This window comes from Tachyglossus aculeatus, chromosome 10 (genome assembly GCF_015852505.1).
Source record: "Tachyglossus aculeatus isolate mTacAcu1 chromosome 10, mTacAcu1.pri, whole genome shotgun sequence".
Classification (NCBI taxonomy): Eukaryota; Metazoa; Chordata; class Mammalia; order Monotremata; family Tachyglossidae; genus Tachyglossus; species Tachyglossus aculeatus.
Window position 1 is genome coordinate 51,253,758 of NC_052075.1, and position 22,287 is coordinate 51,276,044.

The window sequence follows — 22,287 nt, forward strand, 5'->3', positions numbered from 1 at the left end:
CCAAGGTCACCCAGCAGACAAGTGGTGGAGGTGGAATTAGAATCCACGTCCCCTGACTCCCAAGCCCGGGCTCTTTCCACGGAGCCCCTTCTAGACTGTGAGCCCATTGTGGTCAGGGATTGTCTCTGTTGCTGAATTGTACTTCCCAAGCGCCTAGTACAGTGCCCTGCACACAGTAAGCGCTCAATAAATATGAATAAATGGATGAATGGATGGGTTTTGTTTTGTTGTCTGTCTCCCCCTTCTAGACTGTGAGCCCGTTGTTGAGTAGGGACCGTCTCTATATGTTACCGACTTGTACTTCCCAAGCGCTTAGTACAGTGCTATGCATACAGTAAGCGCTCAATAAATACGATTGAATGAATGAATGACAACCTGATCACCTTGTAAATTCCCCAGCGCTTAGAACAGTGCTTTGCACATAGTAAGTGCTTAATAAATGCCTTCATTATTATTATTATTATTATTAAATACGATTGAATGAATGAATGGATGGATGGATGGATGAATGAAGAATGAATGAATGAAGAACGGATGGATGAATGGATGGATGAAGAATTAATGAATCAATGGCTAGATAATAAATAAATAAATAATAATGGCATTTATTAAGCGCTTACTATGTGCAAAGCACTGTTCTAAGCGCTGGGGAGGTTACAGGGTGATCAGGTCGTCCCACAGGGGGCTCACAGTCTCAATCCCCATTTTACAGATGAGGTAACTGAGGCCCAGAGAAGTTAAGCAACTTGCCCAAAGTCACCCAGCTGACAACTGGCGGAGCCGGGATTTGAACCCATGACCTCCGACTCCAAAGCCCGGGCTCTTTCCACTGAGCCGCACTGCTTCTCCTGAATGAATGGATAGATAATAATAATAATAATAATAATGGCATTTATTAAGCGCTGACTAGGTGCAAAGCACTGTTCCAAGCGCTGGGGAGGTTACAAGGTGATCAGGCTGTCCCACAGGGGGCTCACAGTCTTCATCCACATTTTACAGATGAGGGAACTGAGGCCCAGAGAAGTGAAGTGACTTGCCCAAAATCACCCAGCTGACAAGTGGTGGAGCCGGGATTTGAACTCATGACCTCTGACTCCAAAAACCGGGCTCTTTCCACTGAGCCACGCTGCTTCTCCTGAATGAATGGATAGATAATAATAATAATAATAATGGCATTTATTAAGCGCTATGTGCAGAGCACTGTTCCAAGCGCTGGGGAGGTTACAAGGTGATCAGGTTGTCCCACAGGGGGCTCACAGTCTTCATCCCCATTTGACACATGAGGGAACTGAGGCCCAGAGGAGTGAAGTGACTTGCCCAAAATCACCCAGCTAAGTGGTGGAGTCGGGATTTGAACTCATGACCTCTGACTCCAAACCCCGGGCCTTTTTCTTACCTCACAGTCTTTTAGACTGTGAGCCCACTGTTGGGTAGGGACTATCTCTCTATGTTGCCAACCTGTACTTCCCAAGTGCTTAGTCCAGTGCTCTGCACACAGCAAGCGCTCAATCAATACGATTGATTGATTGATTTTCCACTGAGCCACGCTGCTTCTCTGGCTGGATGAGGGATGAATTCATTCATTCAGTCGTACTGATTGAGCGCTCACTGTGTGCAGAGCACTGGACTCAGCGCTTGGGAAGTACAAGTCGGTAACGTATAGGGACGGTTCCTACTGTGCGCTGAGCACTGTACTAGACCCGAACCCACTGGTGGGTAGGGACTGTCTCTCTGTGTTGCCAATTTGGACTTCCCAAGCGCTTAGCACAGTGCTCTGCACATAGTAAGCGCTCCATCAATACGATTGATGACGATGGACGACTGACTGAAGGCCCCCAGAGGGCGAGGACGGCGTCCCCTCAGGGCCCGACCATAGAGACGCGCGCCCGCCTCGGGGCCTAGAGCGGCCCCACGTGCCCCGCCGGCTTCCGGTTCCGGTCAGAGCGTCGCGGCCGTTGTGGGGGCAACATGGCAACCACGGTGAGGGAGGGGAGGCGCCGGGGTGCGCCCGTTCAGTCGTGTTTAGTGAGCGCTCACTGTGTGCAGAGCGCTGGGCTGAGCGTTGAGACCGGTTCCCTCTCGGGTCCGATCCCGGGGGAGGGGAGGGGGGAGGGTGCGCCCCCCGCCCCGAGCCCCCCCCAGCCCGCTTCGTCCCTTTCCGTAGGCCCCGCCGAAGGTTCCCGAAGTGCGCGATGTCACACGGATCGAGCGGATCGGTGAGTGCGGGGCTGCGACCCCCACTGGTGGGGAGGGACCGGCTCTACAGGTTGCCAACTTGTCCTTCCCAAGCGCTTAGTACACTGCTTTGCACACAGTAAGCGCTCAATAAATACGATTGATTGATTGATTGGTTGGTTGGTTGCCAGTTTGTACTTCCCAAGCGCTCGGTCCAGTGCTCTGCACACAGTAAGCGCTCAATAAATACGATTGATTGATTGATTGATGTGTTGCCAACTTGGACTTCCCAAGCGCTCAGTCCAGTGCTCTGCACACAGTAAGCGCTCAATACATACGATTGATTGATTGATTGGTTGGTTGCCAGTTTGTACTTCCCAAGCGCTCGGTCCAGTGCTCTGCACACAGTAAGCGCTCAATAAATACGATTGATTGATTGACTGACCGTCTCTATATGTTGCCAACTTGGGCTTCCCAAGCGCTCAGTCCGGTGCTCTGCACCCAGTAAGCGCCCAATAAATACGATTGATTGATTGTTGGGTAGGGACCGTCCCTATATGTTGCCAACTTGGACTTCCCAAGCGCTCAGTCCAGTGCTCTGCACACAGTAAGCGCTCAATAAATACGATTGATTGATTGATTGGTTGGTTGGTTGCCAGTTTGTACTTCCCAAGCGCTCGGTCCAGTGCTCTGCACACAGTAAGCGCTCAATAAATACGATTGATTGATTGATTGATGTGTTGCCAACTTGGACTTCCCAAGCGCTCAGTCCAGTGCTCTGCACACAGTAAGCGCTCAATACATACGATTGATTGATTGGTTGGTTGCCAGTTTGTACTTCCCAAGCGCTCGGTCCAGTGCTCTGCACACAGTAAGCGCTCAATAAATACGATTGATTGATTGACTGACCGTCTCTATATGTTGCCAACTTGGGCTTCCCAAGCGCTCAGTCTGGTGCTCTGCACCCAGTAAGCGCCCAATAAATATGATTGATTGATTGTTGGGTAGGGACCGTCCCTATATGTTGCCAACTTGGACTTCCCAAGCGCTCAGTCCAGTGCTCTGCACACAGTAAGCGCTCAATACATACGATTGATTGATTGATTGGTTGGTTGCCAGTTTGTACTTCCCAAGCGCTCGGTCCAGTGCTCTGCACACAGTAAGCGCTCAATAAATACGATTGATTGATTGATTGATGTGTTGCCAACTTGTACTTCCCAAGCGCTCAGTCCGGTGCTCTGCACCCAGTAATCGCCCAATAAATACGATTGATTGATTGTTGGGTAGGGACCGTCCCTATATGTTGCCAACTTGGACTTCCCAAGCGCTTAGTACAGTGCTCTGCACACAGTAAGCGCTCAATAAATACGATTGATTGATTGATGTGTTGCCAACTTGTACTTCCCAAGCGCTCAGTCCAGTGCTCTGCACACAGTAAGCGCTCAATAAATACGATTGATTGATTGATTGATGTGTTGCCAACTTGGACTTCCCAAGCGCTCAGTCCGGTGCTCTGCACCCAGTAAGCGCCCAATAAATACGATTGATTGATTGTTGGGTAGGGACCGTCCCTATATGTTGCCAACTTGGACTTCCCAAGCGCTCAGTACAGTGCTCTGCACACAGTAAGCGCTCAATACAAACGATTGATTGATTGGTTGGTTGGTTGCCAGTTTGTACTTCCCAAGCGCTCGGTCCAGTGCTCTGCACACAGTAAGCGCTCAATAAATACGATTGATTGATTGATTGATGTGTTGCCAACTTGGACTTCCCAAGCGCTCAGTCCAGTGCTCTGCACAGAGTAAGCGCTCAATAAATACGATTGATTGATGTGTTGCCAACTTGTATTTCCCAAGCGCTCAGTCCGGTGCTCTGCACCCAGTAAGCGCCCAATAAATACGATTGATTGATTGTTGGGTAGGGACCGTCCCTATATGTTGCCAACTTGGACTTCCCAAGCGCTCAGTCCAGTGCTCTGCACACAGTAAGCGCTCAATACATACGATTGATTGATTGATTGGTTGGTTGCCAGTTTGTACTTCCCAAGCGCTCGGTCCAGTGCTCTGCACACAGTAAGCGCTCAATAAATACGATTGATTGATTGATTGATGTGTTGCCAACTTGTACTTCCCAAGCGCTCAGTCCGGTGCTCTGCACCCAGTAATCGCCCAATAAATACGATTGATTGATTGTTGGGTAGGGACCGTCCCTATATGTTGCCAACTTGGACTTCCCAAGCGCTTAGTACAGTGCTCTGCACACAGTAAGCGCTCAATAAATACGATTGATTGATTGATGTGTTGCCAACTTGTACTTCCCAAGCGCTCAGTCCAGTGCTCTGCACCCAGTAAGCGCCCAGTAAATACGATTGATTGATTGTTGGGTGGGGACCGTCCCTGTATGTTGCCATCTTGTACTTCCCAAGCACTCAGTCCAGTGCTCTGCACACAGTAAGCGCTCAATAAATACGATTGATTGATTGATTGATGTGTTGCCAACTTGTACTTCCCAAGCGCTCAGTCCGGTGCTCTGCACACAGTAAGCGCCCAATAAATGCGATTGATTGATTGTTGGGTAGGGACCGTCCCTATATGTTGCCAACTTGGACTTCCCAAGCGCTCAGTACAGTGCTCTGCACACAGTAAGCGCTCAATAAATGCGATTGATTGATGTGTTGCCAACTTGTACTTCCCAAGCGCTCAGTCCAGTGCTCTGCACCCAGTAAGCGCCCAGTAAATACGATTGATTGATTGTTGGGTAGGGACCGTCCCTATATGTTGCCATCTTGTACTTCCCAAGCGCTCAGTCCAGTGCTCTGCACACAGTAAGCGCTCAATAAATACGATTGATTGATTGATGTGTTGCCAACTTGTACTTCCCAAGTGCTCAGTCCGGTGCTCTGCACACAGTAAGCGCCCAATAAATACGATTGATTGATTGTTGGGTAGGGACCGTCCCTATATGTTGCCAACTTGGACTTCCCAAGCGCTCAGTACAGTGCTCTGCACCCAGTAAGTGCCCAATAAATACGATTGATGATTGATTGTTGGGCCCTTCCCTTCCCTACAGCACCTGTATATATGTATATATGTTTGTACATATTTATTACTCTATTTATTTTACTTGTGCATATCTATTCTATTCATTTTATTCTGTTAATATGTTTGGTTTTGTTCTCTGTCTCCCCCTTCTATACTGTGAGTCCACTGTTGGGTAGGGACCGTCTCTATATGTTGCCATCTTGTACTTCCCAAGCACTTAGTCCGGTGCTCTGCACATAGCGTCCAATAAATACGATTGACTGATTGTTGGGTAGGGACCGTCCCTATATGTTGCCAACTTGGACTTCCCAAGCGCTTAGTCCGGTGCTCTGCACACAGTAAGCGCTCAGTAAATACGATTGATTGATTGTTGGGCAGGGACCGTCCCTATATGTTGCCAACTTGGACTTCCCGAGTGCTTAGTACAGTGCTCTGCACACAGTGTGAGAGGGGGAGATGGAGAACAAAACAAAACATATTAACAAAATAAAATAAATACAATAGATATGTACAAGTAAAGTAGAGTAATAAATACGTACAAACATATGTACATATATACAGGTGCTGTGGGGAGGGGAAGGAGGTAAGGGGGGGATGGAGAGGGGGAGGAGGGGGAGAGGAAGGAGGGGGCTCAGTCTATGGCATTTGCTCAGATATCAGATGGCATTTGCTAAGCGCTAACTACATACCAAGCACTGTTCTAAAGTGCTGGGGTTCGCACAAGTTAATCAGGTTGGACACAGTCCCTGTAATAAAAGTAATAATGATAATAATTATGGTATTTGCTAAGTGCTTATTCTGTGCCAAGCACTATTCTAAGCACTGGGGTAGATACAAGGTCATCAGGTTGTCCCACGTGGGACTCACAGTCGTCATCCCCATTTTACAGATGAGGGAACTGAGGCCCAGAGAAGTGAAGTGACTTGCCCAAAGTCACACAGCTGACAAGTGACGGAGCCGGGATTAGAACCCACGACCTCTGACTCCCAAGCCCAAGCTCTTTCCACTAAGCCACACTGCTTCTCTTACTACTATTGTTATCTCTATTATCATTAATAAAAATAATGGCATTTGTTAAGCGCTACAGTGTTCAGCACATAGTAGTCACTTAATAAGTACCCTCGTTCATTCATTCATTCAATCGTATTTACTGAGCGCTTACTGTGCGCAGAGCATTGTGTTAAACACTTGGGAAGTACAAATCGGCAACAGATAGAGACAGCCCCTACCCAACAACACAGGCTAGTAGGGGACTATGAGCCAAGCACTGTTCCAAGCCCTGGGGTAGATACAAGGTAATCAGGTTGTCCCACGTGGGGCCCACAGTCTTAATCCCCATTTTACAGATGAGGTAACTGAGGCACAGAGAAGTCAAGTGACTTGCCCAAAGCCACACAGCTGATCAGTGGTGGAGCCGGGATTAGAACCCAGTGTCTTCTGCTCCCAGGCCCGAGCTCTGTCCATTAGGCTGTGCTCCTTACTGCACTAAGCGTTTGGGAGAGTACAGTAATAACAATAAGCAGGCACATTCCTTGCTCCCAGTGAGCTTACAGTCTAGAGGGTGAGAAGGATGTCAATATAAGTAAATAAATGACAGATACGTACATAAGCGCTGTGGGGCTGGGTGAGGGGATGAATAAAGGGAGCAAGTCAGGATGATGCAGAAGGGAGTGGGAGAAGAGGAAAGGAGGGCTTAGGGACGGTTTCTTCAATCAATCAATCAATCAATCGTATTTATTGAGCGCTTACTATGTGCAGAGCACTGTACTAAGCGCTTGGGAAGTACAAATTGGCAACACATAGAGACAGTCCCTACCCAACAGTGGGCTCACAGTCTAAAAGGGGGAGACAGAGAACAGAACCAAACATACCAACAAAATAAAATAAATAGGATAGAAATGTACAAGTAAAATAAATAAATAAATAAATAGAGTAATAAATATGTGCAACCATATATACATATATACAGGTGCTGTGGGGAAGGGAAGGAGGTAAGATGGGGGGGAAGGAGAGGGGGACGAGGGGGAGAGGAAGGAAGGGGCTCAGTCTGGGAAGGCGATGTGCCTTCAATAAGGATTTGAAGAGGGGAAGACAGTAATTATCTGTCGGATTTGAGGAGGCAGGACGTGGGTGAGCGTCAACCCTGAAAGAGGGTGATAAACGCAACTTCGCCCAGGTAACCCCCACCCCCCCCCCCCCAGGAGCCCACTCCCACATCAGAGGCCTCGGCTTGGATGATGCCCTGGAGCCGCGACAGGTACAGAGAGGGGAGACGGGTTTTGGGACGGGGGTAAAGTCAAGAGGGTGTCTCTGCTGGGCGTCCCCCCACCCCCCAACCTTCTTCTCCGCTCCCACGTTCTCCAGGTGTCCCAGGGCATGGTGGGTCAGCTGGCAGCACGGCGGGCCGCCGGCGTGATCCTAGAGATGATCCGCGAGGGGAAGATCGCGGGCCGGGCCGTCCTCATCGCCGGTCAGCCGGGGACCGGCAAGACTGCTATCGCCATGGGTGAGGATTCCCGGGAAGGGCACGTGGCCACGGAGGACAGAGACTTGCCCGAGGGAGGGGCTGCAGGGAGAGGGTTGAACGGAGAGGGAGGGAAGAGGTGGGAGAGGGGTTCGGAGGAGGAGGAGGAAGTGGAGGGCCCAGAGCTAGTGGGAATGACACTGTATCCCGCCCCACATCTTCTCTCTCCCAGGCATGGCCCAAGCCCTGGGCCCAGATACTCCGTTCACAGCCATCGCCGGCAGTGAAATTTTCTCCCTGGAGATGAGCAAGACGGAGGCCCTGACTCAGGCGTTCCGGCGCTCCATCGGGGTTCGCATCAAGTATGGAGAGTGGCGGGGAGGGGCGACTGTGTCCCCGAGCGGAGGGGTTGAGGGAAGGACTTGTAGGGGAGAGATGGAGCTGCCCCAACCCCCGCCACTCCTCCCCCCAGGGAAGAGACCGAGATCATTGAGGGCGAAGTGGTGGAGATCCAGATTGACCGACCAGCCTCCGGCACTGTAAGTCCCCAAGGAGGCAGGGGTGTCCACCTCCCCCCGTGAGGGGCAAGGTGGGCCAGTGGCCACCGCCCAATTCCCATCACGGGGTCTCCTCTGGATTCCTGGGAAGGGGTTGGAGCGGGGCCGAGGGATGACCTGAGAGTCCGCCTGGCCCCCCTCCCCCAAGGGTGCCAAAGTGGGGAAGCTGACGTTGAAGACGACAGAGATGGAAACGATCTACGATCTGGGCACCAAGATGATCGAGTCGCTCACCAAGGAGAAGGTCCAGGCCGGGTCAGTACCCTGATGGGCGGCGTCTGGTCTAAGGAGGGTGGCTACGGGAGAGAGAGGTTCCGGAAGTAGCAAGCGGGGAGGGGGAGGAGACCCAGAGGAAGAGGAAGGAAGAGGGAGGAGGGGCGGGTGGGAGGGTCACCCAGCTCATCTCCTCTCCCCTCACCGACTCCCTCCCCCGTACCTGGCAGGGACGTGATCACCATCGACAAAGCAACAGGCAAGATCTCCAAGTTGGGCCGCTCCTTCACCCGTGCCCGGGACTATGACGCCATGGGCTCCCAGGTACCTCCCCCCCCCCCCCCCCCGAATCCCATCCCCGCCATCTCCGAGGCCAGCGCTCCTGGAATACTGAGACGGCGCCTGCCCGCTATATCTGAAGAAGGGCTCAGAACTGGAGATGGTATCGAGGGAGGTGGTCTAGATGCTTGGGGAGGGGGCGGGGGGTCACCGTGTCCTGCCTGGGGCTGGGACCCAGGGAGAGTGGAGACATGGGCCTTTTGCCTCTCGTGTGCCCTGCAGGTTCCAGGTCACTGAGTCTGTAGAGCTGTGTGCTACTCCTGCCTTCCTGTATCCCTCCCGCTCCCCTGGAGAAGCAAGTGGAGGGTGGGGATGATGGGTGGCTTCAGGAAGGGAAGGCTGGCCACAGCTGGGGCTCTGGCTGCTGGTGGGGAAGGTGGGGAGTCCCCCCAGCGTGCGCGGGCTTCTTTCTTGTGTTCTCCCATAATTCTGCACAGCTGTGGCCTTCCCATGTTCATTTCTCAGGGCTCCCTTAATAATTATGGTACTTGATAAGCACTTATTATGCACCAGGCAGCGTCCTAAGTGCCGGGGTGGATACAAGCAAATTGGGTTGGGCACGGTGTGTGTCCCACATGGAACTCCCAGTCTTGATCCCCATTTTACAGACGAGGGAATTGAGACACAGAGAAGTGAAGTGACTTGCCCAAGGTTGCCCAGCAGACATGTGGCAGAGCCAGGATTAGAACCCACGTCCTTCTGAGTCCTGGGCATGAACTCTATCCATTAAGCCATGCTGCCCAGGGCATGTGCTCTTCTCTCTGCAGATCAAAGTGGGACGCGTTTTGTTGGGGCATCTTGTCCTGGAGAGGCAGTTCACAGTTGTAATTTTCTAGGTTTGGCATCGCCCTTTAGGAGCCCCAGTAGTTCTTGAGGGAGATCGGCCCAGGCCCTGGAGCAGCCCCCCCAAGGCTGCTGGGCCTCGGGCCTCTATGGTTCCACACTCCCCAAGCCTCCATGCTCAGTCCCCGTCCCTCTTCCTCTTCTGTCCTGCTCCTGCTCCTCCAGATCCTCCCACTTAATTATCCCTGGGCAGCAGGCATGGGCAAGAGGGCTGTCTGCCCCGCCCCTCCCCGCCATCCCAGGGCTGAGCAGTGTTAGACCATCGCCTTGGAGACAGGATATGTTCCCTTCCCAGCCAGCCTCCACCCCCCGCTCTGGTCTCCGAGTCTGGGGGCGGGGAAGGGGTGTAGCAGAGAGAGGTGGGCACAGATGCCCTCAACCACACCCCCACACTGCCTCCACACCCCTAGCCCTCCACAGCCCCTTACGGGGGGTCCTGGACTTAACCAAGGGGGCGTGGGCCTAGGGGGAGGCACCTGGGCCCCAGAAGAGTCCATAGCCACAGGGGAGGGATAGGCCGCCCCTGTCATTAGGGGTGTTAGAGGAGGGAATAATTAGAGAGGGACCAGAGACCTCTGGAGAGGGGATGATGGAGAGGGATCAGCTGACAGTCCTGTTAACAGTAGCTCTGGGCCCCCCTGTCCCCTTGTCTCTGGACTGGGGGGTGCCAAGGGAGGGACCAGGAAGTTGGGGGAAGGGGCAGGCAGCGCGGCGACAGGCGAGTTGTGCTTGTCTCCCCCAGACCAAGTTTGTGCAGTGCCCAGATGGGGAGCTGCAGAAACGGAAGGAGGTGGTGCATACTGTGTCCTTGCACGAGATTGACGTCATCAACTCCCGGACCCAGGGCTTCCTGGCCCTCTTCTCTGGTAGGGAGGGCGGCTCGGGGCTCTCTGCTCTGGCAGGGGGTACAGGGGTCGGAGCTTCCTGGCTTCCTCCAAGTTCGGGGGGAGCGGGCTAGCTAGCGGGACTTGGTCAACCTCTCCGTCCGTAGCGTTCTCTGAGCCCCCACCCCAGGCTGTACGTTCCTGGTTCCACTTCCACTAGCCTCTCATCCCGATCCTCCCAACCCTGTCCTCACAGGTGACACGGGCGAGATCAAGTCGGAGGTGCGGGAGCAGATCAATGCCAAGGTGGCGGAGTGGAGAGAGGAGGGCAAGGCCGACATCATCCCCGGGGTGAGCGGAGGTGGGGAAGGACGTGGGGGACAGAACTGGAGGAACTGGCCCTCTTCTTCCTCCTCCTCGGCTCCTCCCTCTCACCCCCATCCGCTTCTGCCCTGCCCCCCGGTCCTCCCAGCCTTCCCGCCCTCCCTCACCGCCACCCCTGCCTGCGCCCCGGCCAGGTGCTGTTCATCGACGAGGTCCACATGCTGGACATCGAGAGCTTCTCTTTCCTGAACCGCGCGCTGGAGAGCGACATGGCCCCCGTCCTCATCATGGCCACCAACCGTGGCATCACCCGGTACCCCGAGCAGCGGGACGGGGGGCTGAGGGCAGAAGCCTGAAGCAGGGGGGTGGCAGGGGCTGCTCACTACCATCTGCCCTCTCCTCCCCGCCAGGATCCGGGGCACTTCCTACCAGAGCCCCCACGGCATCCCCATCGACCTGCTGGACCGCCTCCTCATCGTGTCCACCACCCCCTACAGCGAGAAGGACACCAAGCAGATCCTCAAGATCCGGTTAGGCCGGGGGCCAGACAGGGGGGAGTCTCCCATCTGGAGGGACGGGTGCCACTGGCCCTCTCTCGTCCTTGCCAACTGAGGGCCCGTGGGGGGGCGGGGAGGAGGGCGAGGCCCTTGGGGGCGGGTGAGGGAGGGGAGAAGAGCCGAGGCCTGGAAGAGAGTGAGCGAGAGAGCCCGCTCCAAGCAGACACCCAGGTGTGCGCGTTCACTGGGCAGAGCAGGCTGGGGACTGGGCGGTTCGGTCCCAGGTCCCCTGACCCCTACCCTCCCGCCCGCCCGCACTCCCAGATGTGAGGAGGAAGATGTGGAGATGAGCGAGGACGCCTACACGGTGCTGACCCGCATCGGCCTGGAGACCTCCCTGCGGTACGCCATCCAGCTTATCACCGCCGCCAGCCTGGTCTGCCGCAAGCGCAAGGTGGGAGCCTGCCCTCTCCCCCATCCTCCTTCTGCATGGGCACCCCATCCATCTCCCCCTCCTTCCTGCTCTCCTCAGCCCACTGCTTCTGCTCTCCCCATTTTGCTGCTTCTCCTCCTCCTCCTTCCCCTCCTGCCCACACTTCCCCATCCTGCTGCTTCTCCCACCCCTCCCTTGGGGCCAGGTGGCCTTGCACCCCTGAACACTTGTACTTCCCAAGTGCTTAGTACAGTGCTCTGCACACAGTAAGCGCTCAGTAAATACGATTGAGTGAACACCTCCCTCCTCCGCCACAGGGCACAGAAGTGCAGGTGGACGATATCAAGCGCGTGTATTCACTCTTCCTGGACGAGTCGCGTTCCACACAGTACATGAAGGAGTACCAAGATGCCTTCCTCTTCAATGAGCTCAGTGAGTAGCTCCGTCCTTCTTCCTCAGGGGCCAACCCCTGCCTCCCCACCCAGGTCTGGCGCCCCTGGCCAGTCTTTCCTCCCCAAGGTGGCCCACGCTTCCTCCTCTTTCCCCCATTCCCTCCCCCAGGCCCAGACCCCGCCACACCCACCCCCTACGTGCCCTGGGCCCCCTCCGACGTCCCCCTCCATCTCCCCCTCAGAAGGAGAGACCATGGACACTTCATGAGCTGGCACCTTCGGCTGGAATCCTTCCTCCCCGTCTGCTAGAGTCTGTCTGTCCGACCCTCTCCGTCCCCTCCCTGCCCCTCCATCTGTCATATTTTTTTTTTTTAACCCAGTATCGAGGGACTGTGAATTTTTATAAAATGGTTCTCAAAGTAGGGGCCTGCCGTGTCTGTTGGCCAGTGGTCAACCCTGAATTCTGGCCCGTCCCTCTCTCCCTGCGCGTCCCCTCCCCCATCCTTCCCCAAAGCCCAAGTCAGACAACAGGAGTGTCAACGGGGGCTTTATTGGATTGAGAGGCCCCCCGGGGGGAGGCAGGGGGGCACTAGAAGCGCAGGCGGGGGGCCGAGCAGAAGTCCAGCCTGTGATGCTGCATGCGGGAGGTGCAGTCGCTGGACGCCAGCTGGCACTGGTCGCAGTGGCAGCTCAGGGCCACGGGGAAGGAGACCACGGGGTCCACGCCGGGCGGGCAGCCGGGCAGCCGCAGGGATCCGTAGCGCAGCCGGCCGTACGTGCACACTTGCTGGACGGGCGGGTATCTTGGGTTCGGCAACAGGGGCATCTGAGGACGAAGCGGCGGGTGAGAGAGCGGCTGAAGGGGACGCCTCCCCCCGCCCCAGGGCATCTAGCTCAGGCCTCCCTCCCCGGCCCTATTCCCCACCCTCACCTTGCTCTTACAAAAACCGGCACAGATGGTGGTGGTGAAAGTGATGCATACAGGACAGGCCTCGTGCTCGGCGGCCACGGTGGCATTGACGAGGCGGCAGTAGGGGCCCCCCCTGAGGCCCGGCTTGCCAGGCTCGCCGGGGTCCCCGGCTGGGAGCAGGGGCGGCAGCAGGAACAAGAGCAGGAGCGAGAGCCCCTGAGGGCCCACCGTCAGCTCCCCCTTCACCCCCTGCGCCCCTCCGCCCCCACCCCCACTCCCTCCCATAAAGGGGTTTTGGGGGGGCCCTGGGATGGGTGGAAGGACGGGGGACGGGGACTCTGCAGCAACTCACCAGGTGTGGCTCCATGTTGAGGCTGGCCCCTTCCCCACCTGGTCCCTGCCCTTATAGGGGCCCGGCCACCGTGGGGGCGGCAAGGCCAGAGGGCGGGGGCGGGAGCCGGGTAACCAGGCAGCTAATCCTCTCCCTCGCCCACCGCCCTCCGGGGCCGGGCAGGGAGGGGGTGGACGGGGCAAGGCCACAGCCAGCAGGGAACCCGAGGGCTTAGGGGAGGGAGGGCCGGCGGGGGTCGGAAGAGACCTGAAGCGCTCACAGCCCAAACCCCACCCCGAGCTTCGCTCTCAGCCCCGCGCTGCCAAGGCAGAGAGGAAAAAAGTTGACGAGCTTTGTGCCAGAGAATGGTCATATGGTCATGTTGGAAGGGTGGGAGTGGGGGACAGTCAGTGTGGGCTGTGCCTGTTGTCCCCATCCCCTCCCTCCCCCCAACGGTGGAGCTGTTTGTGCCTCGGCCATCAAGCCTTGTCTCCACCTCCTGCCTCCTCCTCCTCCATTCTCCCAGGCCCCTGGCAATCCTGGCCCCTAGAAAAGGAGCCCAGGCCCCAGGTTTCGCCCCCAGCCTGCTGCTGACCAAACTTGCAGTTGCCTGGCTCTGGGCGGGAACGGGGGGCTGCGGTCCCGGTCTGTGCCCGCCCTCTGCCCCGGCCTGCTGCCTGCCCACCCGCCTGCCACGCGCCCCGGCCTGCAGCTCCCATCCGCGGCCCCTCAGAGGGCACAGGGCTTCCCGCTGCCGTAGCGGGTGCTCTCGGGCTGGTAAAAGTGGGGCACGGCGGCCAGCTTGGGACTGGGGCAGCGGTGGGGCCCGACCCACGGCAGCTCCAGCGGGCAGAAGCGATCCGGAGTCCGGAGCGGGTGAAGCGGGGGCGTGAAGGAGGCGTGCGTCAGCGACCGCCACTGCCAAGGCGGGCGCAGGGGGCCCAGGTGGGCGATACGGCCTCTGGGGAGCGGGGGCGGGAACTCGGCCGAGTGGGGCCAGGGCGGGTGGAGGGGCACCGGGCCCCCAACCTGCGATGTCTCTGCCGTCAGCGGGGACGGGCGGGCCCGGTCGGCTCTGTGCGGCGAGACGGGATCGAAGTCAGGGATCTGGATGCTTGGTTTGAGGGGGAAGTGGGCACGTGGGGGTGGGGTCTCTGGGGAGAGGGAAGGAACTGGGAACCTGGAGAAGTCCTGGGCGGTGATGGAGAGGTACGGTTCTTGTAGATGGAGGATGGCGCGCTCTGGGATGTGATAGATCCTTCCCGCCAGAGCTGGGTTTTCTGTGCTGGGGACTACGGCCTGATGGTGCGGGGGGTCAGAGGGGAAAGGAGGGGAGAGAGAGGAAGTCACAGCCAAGCCCTCCTCCCCTGTCCCCAGCGCTCCCAGCGCCCCCAGCCCCGGGGCCCGCTGTCACCTGGGAGGGACCTCGGGTGTGGTGGTCAGCGAGGCCGAAGGGCAGGGGCCCGGGGTCAAAGGTCGCCTGCGGGGCGAGGCTGGGCCAGCCCGGGTACCGGGCCCTCATCTCGCTCTTCCGCTGGTGGGAGGTCCAGGCGCGGAGGACCAGCTGCAGGCCCCAAGACGGGCAGGGAAGGCAAGGCCTGCTGCTGCCTCTGCACCCGGATAACCCCCCCATCCCCAGCACCCTAAAACGGGAGCCCCCCCTTTGGCTCCGGGGCTCACCTTGTCCCTGGCTCCCTTGATTCCCATAAGGCGCTCAGCCCGGGCCGGCGGGAGGGCGGTGGGCTGCCCATAGCAACCCCCGTAGGTCTTGGGGCCGTAGGCGGCGCCGGCTGTGGTTTCCCACCTGCTCACAACCCCCTCGTCGAAGCTCCGACCCCAGGGGTCCTGAGCCAGGGCCCACGGGAGGGGGGCCGGGGCTGTGGACTGGAGGAGACACCCTGGGCATCAGGAGGAGGCCAGGCGACCCCCGCCCCCCACCGGCCCCGGGACCCCCGGACTTACCCGAGCTGCTGGCGGGGGGAAGGGCAGGGGCGAGGTCGGAGGGAGGCCCACCTCACTGCTGGTGCGACACCCATGCGGCCAAGGGCCCGGGCCTTCCGCCCTACGGGAGCCCCACACCATTGGGCCGCCCGGCCCGGCCTGGTCCTGCCCCGTCCCCCGGGGCTGAGCCGTGTTAGGCCGTCGCCATGGCGACGCCCCCCTCCCCCCCCCGACTCCGAGTTTGGGGGCGGGGAAGGAGCGTGGCAGAGGCAGGCGGGCTCGGATGCCCTTAACCGCCCTGTCTCCTGCCCGGGCACAGGGAGGGGAGTCCTGGCCTTGCCCTTGGAAGGGTGAGCCCAGCGGGGAGGCACTCGCCTCCCAGTACAGTCCATAGCCGAGGGGAAGGGGGAGGCACAGACGGGGGGCGTTCTGGTCTCACGATAAGTTAGAGGGGTTGGAAGGGGAATGAAGACGGGACAGGAGGCCCCTGGAGACTGTGAGCCCACTGTTGGGTAGGGACTGTCCGTATATGTTGCCAACTTGTACTTCCCAAGCGCTTAGTACAGTGCTCTGCACACGGTAAGTGCTCAATAAATACGATTGATGATGATGATGGAGAGAGGCGGCGGGACTCAGAGGGAGGAATTGGGGTGCTGGCCTCCATCTCATCCCCTCCTTTAGTGTCTGGGGCCCAGGACTCAGCCCCCCTCAGGTCTCTGGGGCTCCACGCCAAAACCCGTGGGCCCTGCCTGTTAACCAGCTGACAGTGTCTTGGTTTCAGTTGCTCGTGTCCACCGCCCTGTTGACCACCCGGTGTCCAGTTGAACAGTCACTGACCAATTAATTCTGCCCAGTGATGCGACCGCCAGAGTTAAGTCGACTACGCGTATTAAGCGGTCGTCTTTGCCCAGGGTACAGCCGGGCTGGTCTAACCTCAGAGGACCGTACCGATTTCGTCCACTCGATCTTTTTTCCCCATTGACCAGTTGACCGCATCTGGAGTCCGGTTGGCTTCCCGTGTCCAGATGGCTTGACCAATGGCTCGCTGATCGCCTAGAGATCATTGGGCTTTGCCCACTTCCTCATTGCCCCAGTCTAGTGCCTGGTTGGCTGACAGGAGCCTCTCGTGGCCCATGCCAGGACCCAGTTGACCGTGTCCGGTGATCAGGTGACCTGGTCCAACAGCAGCACTGAGGGCCCAGTCTCACATGGACACATTGTACCCAAAGCTCAGTGACTTCAATCCTGGACCCTCTTGATTCCATCCACTTAACACGCTGACTTGTCCCAATGGCCTGGTTGCTGCTCACTGACCAATTAATCCGGTACGTGATTGCTGCTCACTGACCAATTAATCCGATTGACTACCCGCAATGCCAAGCTGACCCGTCCTGTACCTAGTTAACCACATCATCCGTGGCTATTTAGCCACCCCTGGTAGGAGGGGAGGTATTAAATCGACTGCATCCTGGTCCCAGTGGATCAGCATCGCTCCCAAAAGAGAAGCAGAGTGGCTTAGTGGAGTCAGAGGTTGTGGGTTCTAGTTCCGGCTCTGCCACTTATCAGCTGTAGGACTCTGGGCAAGTCACTTAACTTCTCTGTACCTCAGTTCCCTCATCTGTAAAATGGGATTAAAACTGTCCACGAGGGACAACCGATTACCTTGTAACTACCCCAGCGCTTAGAATACTGCTTGGCTCATAGTAAGTGCTTAACAAATACCATCATCATTATTATTATTATGTCCAATTAAATTGTCCTGGTCATCAGTGAACCAAAGCCAGTGTCCAGTTCTCCTGTCCTGGTCCTAGCCGGCCCAGCGTGGCATGGCCTAGTGGATAGAGCCCGGGCCTGGAAATCAGAAAGACCTGGGTTCTAATCTCTGCTCCGCTTTTTGTGTGCCGTGTGACCTTGGGCGAGTCACTTCACTTCTCCGGGCCTCAGTTCCCTCAGCTGTAAAATGGGGATGAAGACGGTGAGCCCCATATGGGACAGGGACTGTGTCCAACCTGATTAGCTTGTATCTATCCCCGTGCTTGACACAGCGTAAGCGTTTGACAAAGACCATTAAAAAAGAGAAAATAAATCTCTGTCCTGGCTGACCCCTGCTACAGTCCAACCCGTGTTGCTTGTAGCCACCCCAGCGGCTCAGTAGGGTGCCTGGCATGTAGTAAGCGCTTGAGAAATACCACCATGAAGATGATAATAATAATAATAATAATAATGATGGCATTTGTTAAGTGCTTACTATGTGAGAAGCACTGTTCTAAGCACTGGGGGGATACAAGCTGATCAGGTTGTCCCACAGTGGGCGCACAGTCTTCATCCCCATTAGACAGATGAGGTTACTGAGGCTCAGAGAATAATAATAATAATAATGGCATTTATTAAGCGCTTACCATGTGCAAAGCACTGTTCTAAGCGCTGGGGAGGTTACAAGGTGATCAGGTTGTCCCACGTGGGGCTCCCAGTCTTCATCCCCATTTGACAGATGAGGTCACTGAGGCCCAGAGAAGTGAAGTGACTTGCCCAAGGTCACACAGCAGACATGTGGCAGAGCCAGGATTAGAACCCACGCCCTCTGACTCCCAAGCCCGGGCTCCTTCCACCGAGCCCCGCTGCTTCTCGATGCTGCTGCTGACTACGGTCCGGTTTCCTTTGCTGCCCGTCAAGCGCGGCCGGCTCGGCTCAGTAAGGTGCACACGCAGGCGGTGTCGATGCGGATCCAGCGCCAGCCGACCAGCTTCTGGTCATCGGCGGTGAGCGCCCGCACGTAGGACTGTTTGGCCTTGCATTCGGACACCCAGTGGCGCCGGTCCACGCCGCGGCAGCCTCCCCCGGGACCGGCGGATCCCCCGGCCCCGCCGGCCTTGCATTGGGTCTCGAAGAAATACTGCTTCAGGGGCCCGGCCAGGGTCTGCACCTCGGCCAGCACGGCCACCTCCCGGCCCCGGATGTCCACGGCCGTCCGGCGGTCCGTCACCCAGCGGCTGACCGCGTCGCACACCGACAGCTCCCCGCGCCGCCCCGGCCCGGCACCCCGACGGCTCCGATTGGCAGCTGCCCCCACCGAGGCCCCACCCTCCAGGAGGATGAGGAGCGGTGGCCCTGCTGGCGCCGACCGGCCCAGGGCCACCCGCGGGCTCAGAAGGGACCAGTCCGGCCCGGGGACCGGTGGCGGCAGCAGGAGGAGCGGGGCCGTCCGGGAGGCTGGGACGAGGAGGAGGACGAGGAGGAGGAGGAGGCAAGGCCGAGGAGACCAGAGCATCACGTGGCCACCTGGGGAGAGAGGGCAGAACTCAACGCAGGGCCTGTGGGGAACGCAAGGCCCGAGCCTCACCAGGCCTGGCTTGTCCCGTCTGGACCTCGCCCTGGTCATCAGGGCCTCTCCCCTAGCCGTGACCAAACTCCACAAGGTCCCCCCCTCCCTTTGCCACCACCCTGAGGGCCTAGTTGGCCGTGCCAACTAGGCCAGCATGGGAGCCATGGCATCGCCACCCAAGACCTCCCCCAAAGGAGTGGGGGCTGAAGGGGAGCGGGGCTACAGACCCACCAGGAAGGGAGGTCTAATGGGGGGAAAGGGGAGGAGGGCAGGGGTCTGGGGGAGGGACGGGGCCCAGGAGAGACATGGGGGGAGTCAGTGGGACGAGAAGGAAACTGGGGAGGTGGATGGGGGGAGTGGACAGGGTTTAGGGAAATTGGGGGAAAGGAATGGGGTTTAGGACAACCGATGGAGGGTGGGGAGCTGTTACCTTCTTGGTCAGGGTTTCTGGCGTGGCCCCCGGGGCCTGTCCCCGGGCGGCCCCAGAGGAGACATCGGGGGACCCCTCCGCTGCACCATCCCGGGGGTGAGGGAGGGGCAACCACCTGGGAGAGGGGGAGAGAAGGGAGCTGTGGTCAGCCCTGGCCATTGTAAACAGAACTTTCTTCACTCCAGCTCTTTCTTTCCATCTCCCAGATGTTCATCCCGCCGGCCACCAGCCCCCACTCCCTTTAGAGACCCAGACCTCCTGGACCCAGGCCCCTCTCCCAACCCCCGGGCCTCAGTTTCAGACACGTGTACACACACACACACACACACAGACACCTCCCACAGAGGCCCCAGCTCAGGTGACGAACCTGCCTGGGCTGGGATGGGAAGCAGATGGTGGGACAGGGTCGGGGGGAGTTGATAGATGAGGCTCCAGGACTGGAAGAAATTTCTCTCTCCCCCTCCACCGGAAACAGCGGAGGAGAGTCCCGGAGGCTGGGGAGTTGGACCCCTGGGTCCTTGGGGAGGGTGGGGGTGTCAGGAGACTTGAACCGGGGCGGGGGTAGGTCCTGTGACACTTCACAGGATGCCTGGGCCCCCGAGGGGAGCAGTGGAATGCCCGGGACCCTGCGGGAGCGTGGAGGACACCTGGGTCCCCGAGGGAGAGGGGAGCCGGCGGGGCCGGACGCCGGGTCCCGGACTCCGGCTGTGTGGGAGGAATGCTCTCTCCACAGTGGGGCAGGCCGGGGCCCGCCCGGGCCTCAGGTGGTGCATACCTGGGGCTCCCACCCGCCCGCCCAACAGCCCAGAGAACCAAGGGAAGGATCGGGAGGGAGGTGGGAGGTAGGGAAGGAGACAGAGGATTAACGCGCGGGACCCTGGAGGGTTCCATCATCATCATCATCATCATCAATCGTATTTATTGAGCGCTTACTGTGTGCAGAGCACTGTACTAAGCGCTTGGGAAGTACAAATTGGCAACATATAGAGACAGTCCCTACCCAACAGTGGGCTCACAGTCGAAAAGGAACCCAGGAACCCAGGTGTTCTCCCCAACCTAGCTCACCTCAGGACCCAGGCATCCCACCCTTCGGCTCTCCCTCCCCTCAGGACCCAGGCATCCTGCCCCTCAGCTCTCCCTCCCCTCAGGATCCGGGCTTCCTGCCCCTCCTCTCTCCCCTCGGGACCCAGGCGTCCTGCCTCTTATTCCTCCCTCCCCTCAGGACCCAGGCGTCCTGCCTCTCAGCTCTCCCTCCCTTCAAGACTCAGGCTTCCTGCCTCAGCCGTCCCCCACCTCGGGACCCAGGTGTCCTGCCCTTCAGCTCTGCTTCCTCTCAAGACCCAGGTGTTCTGCTCCCCCGGCTGGGAAGGGGCAGGCGGCCCCGTGGCTAATAAGAAGCAGCCTGAAGCTGCATCTTTTCCTGGGGCTGCAACAGCTGCTTCCCATCGCCAGAGCAAGCGAATCCACGTCCCAGCAGGACACCTGAGTTCCAGAAAAGGAGCAGAGAGTGGAAGGAGCGAGCCGGGACCAGACTCCAGGACACTTCGGTGAGGGAAGCCGGAGGAGGAATGGGACAGGGAGGGCTGACAGGACAGCCAGACCCCTAAGAGGAGCAGGGACTGCGAAGGGGCGAACACCGAGGTCCCTGCTCTGCCTCAGTTTCCTCCCCCCAAGCTCCACCCCTTGGCTCCCTTCTCCCTGCTCTGCCTCCTGCTTTGATCTTGGAGACGAGAGATGGGAACGAGGACCCCAGGATCTTGGGGGAGAAGGAAGGAGGCTGGTGGGATGCCGACATGGGTCCTTGGGAGGATTGGGGGTTGGAAAGGGGAGAGCTGGGGGCTTCGGGAGGTAGAAAGCCTGGTGCCCGGGAAGGGAGGAGCCGGGACGCCTGGGTCCCTCCCTTACCTCTGGCTCCCTCCTCTCCTCCGCTGTGCTCTCTGTGCGTGTCCCCGCCGACAGCAGGACCCGCTTTCCCCAGGAGGGTGGGGTGGGGTGGGGGGCGGGGTTGGGAGCGGGGACCCCGCCTCCCCGGGAGCAGAAATGAGGAGGGGGAGGAGCAAGGTGAAGGAGAAGAAATGGGGAGAGGCCAGAGAACCCCGCCCTGCCCTCCCCACTGGAGTTGGGGGAACCAGGGTACCACCAGAGTGGCTAACCCCAGCCCTCGGATCCTGCTCCCATTGCCCTCAGAGACCCAAGCATCCCGGCCCCCAGCCACACTCTCTCCCCAGAGACCCCTCCTCCCCACGGCTGCCGTTTTCCCAGGCCTAGACACAAACCAGCCGCCTGCCCGTCTGGGAGATAAGGGCCTGTCTGTCCTCTGTCCGCCCGTCCCCCCCTTCCTCACTATCCCCCCTTCCTCCGTCTGGCTGCGGCCTGGAGCTCCCACCAGTCCACAGAGACTGACCGGCCTGGGAAGGGGAGATGCAAGATGGGCCCGGGAGGGGATGGTGGGAGGCCCAAGCTCCAGCTGGGGCCTGGCGGCTCTCCCGGCCTGCTGTCACCGACCCAAGCGAGGCATCTCAGCTCTAATAATAATAATGATAATTAGGGTATTGGTTAAGCGCTTACTAGGTGCCAAGCACTGGGGTGGATACAGGGTAATCAGGTTGTCCCACTTGAGGCTTACAGTTTGAATCCCCATTTTACAGATGAGATAACTGAGGCACAGGGAAGTTAAATGACTTGCTCAAGGTCAAACAGCAGACGAGTGGTGGAGCAGGGATTTGAACCTACTTCTGGGTGGGAACAGGAACGGGACCCTGGGGTTGGGGAATGCAGTCCTCTCTGATCTCCAGGGAGCATTCATTCATTCATTCAATCGTATTTATTGAGCGCTTACTGTGTACAGAGCACTGGACTAAGAGCTTAGGAGCACCTCTGGGAGGGAGGAGGGGGGCCGGAGAGGGGTGGTCTCTGAACCTGGCTCTGGTGGGCCGGGTGGAGATGCCGTGAGGGGCTAGGGGGAGGATCGCAACTCTTGCCTAGAAGGGACTCGTCCTTCCAGGCTTTGGGTTGGGGAGGGGAGTGGTCCAGGCCCCGTTACCAGGGCTCCTCCCTCCCTAGCAACCAGGATGTCTAAGGCGGAAAGGGTCTCTGGAAGCTGATCTCTGGGAGCCATGGGATCCAAGGAGGAAGCCAGGACTTTCCCTGACTCCTCATTCTTTCATTCAATTGTATTCATTCATCCTCCCCATCCCCCCCAGCCCTACCTCCTTCCCCTCCCCACAGATTTATTACTCTATTTATTTTAC

The 22,287-nt window shown here is 58.2% G+C and overlaps 4 protein-coding genes across 5 annotated transcripts; 1 reads left to right on the forward strand and 3 right to left on the reverse strand.

Moving 5' to 3' along the window:
* The first annotated feature begins 1,952 nt into the window (after positions 1-1,952).
* Positions 1,953-12,524, forward strand: RUVBL2 (RuvB like AAA ATPase 2). 2 transcript variants are annotated; one of them, XM_038752480.1, is made up of 15 exons: positions 1,953-1,980; positions 2,165-2,216; positions 7,418-7,473; positions 7,581-7,722; positions 7,913-8,042; positions 8,153-8,219; positions 8,386-8,492; positions 8,681-8,774; positions 10,375-10,498; positions 10,713-10,807; positions 10,975-11,093; positions 11,191-11,310; positions 11,602-11,731; positions 12,028-12,142; positions 12,345-12,524. In XM_038752480.1, exons 1-15 carry the CDS (start codon positions 1,969-1,971, stop codon positions 12,368-12,370), a joined length of 1,389 nt encoding a protein of 462 aa, XP_038608408.1. In that variant the 5' UTR covers positions 1,953-1,968; the 3' UTR covers positions 12,371-12,524. The 2 variants fall into 2 exon arrangements, with proteins under 2 accessions (XP_038608408.1, XP_038608409.1); XM_038752481.1 differs by having other exon boundaries at positions 12,348-12,524.
* A 128-nt stretch (positions 12,525-12,652) lies between these two features.
* Positions 12,653-13,584, reverse strand: LOC119933387 (lutropin subunit beta-like). The gene is made up of 3 exons (XM_038752878.1): positions 13,365-13,584; positions 13,034-13,228; positions 12,653-12,928 (listed from the first exon to the last, which is right to left on the reverse strand). Exons 1-3 carry the CDS (start codon positions 13,377-13,379, stop codon positions 12,692-12,694), a joined length of 447 nt encoding a protein of 148 aa, XP_038608806.1. The 5' UTR covers positions 13,380-13,584; the 3' UTR covers positions 12,653-12,691.
* A 106-nt stretch (positions 13,585-13,690) lies between these two features.
* Positions 13,691-15,434, reverse strand: LOC119933385. The gene is made up of 5 exons (XM_038752876.1): positions 15,306-15,434; positions 15,024-15,227; positions 14,758-14,907; positions 14,524-14,642; positions 13,691-14,418 (listed from the first exon to the last, which is right to left on the reverse strand). Exons 1-5 carry the CDS (start codon positions 15,423-15,425, stop codon positions 14,073-14,075), a joined length of 939 nt encoding a protein of 312 aa, XP_038608804.1. The 5' UTR covers positions 15,426-15,434; the 3' UTR covers positions 13,691-14,072.
* Positions 15,435-17,903: 2,469 nt separating this feature from the next.
* NTF4 (neurotrophin 4) lies at positions 17,904-18,552 on the reverse strand. The gene has a single exon (XM_038752877.1). The coding sequence runs from the start codon at positions 18,550-18,552 to the stop codon at positions 17,953-17,955; it is 600 nt and encodes a 199-aa protein (XP_038608805.1). The 3' UTR covers positions 17,904-17,952.
* Between the last annotated feature and the right edge of the window lie 3,735 nt (positions 18,553-22,287).

Coding starts and splice junctions, on each gene's coding strand:
- RUVBL2 (XM_038752480.1), top strand. Junction 7,474..7,580: donor ATGCCCTGGAGCCGCGACAG/GTACAGAGAGGG, acceptor CACGTTCTCCAG/GTGTCCCAGGGCATGGTGGG. Junction 7,723..7,912: donor CAAGACTGCTATCGCCATGG/GTGAGGATTCCC, acceptor TCTCTCTCCCAG/GCATGGCCCAAGCCCTGGGC.
- LOC119933387 (XM_038752878.1), bottom strand. Junction 12,929..13,033: donor CCGGTTTTTGTAAGAGCAAG/GTGAGGGTGGGG, acceptor CTTCGTCCTCAG/ATGCCCCTGTTGCCGAACCC.
- LOC119933385 (XM_038752876.1), bottom strand. CDS start 15,425: ATGGTGTGGGGCTCCCGTAGGGCGGAAGGCCCGGGCCCTTGGCCGCAT. Junction 14,908..15,023: donor TCAAGGGAGCCAGGGACAAG/GTGAGCCCCGGA, acceptor TGGGGCCTGCAG/CTGGTCCTCCGCGCCTGGAC. Junction 14,419..14,523: donor ACCGCCCAGGACTTCTCCAG/GTTCCCAGTTCC, acceptor CTCGCCGCACAG/AGCCGACCGGGCCCGCCCGT.
- NTF4 (XM_038752877.1), bottom strand. CDS start 18,552: ATGCTCTGGTCTCCTCGGCCTTGCCTCCTCCTCCTCCTCGTCCTCCTC.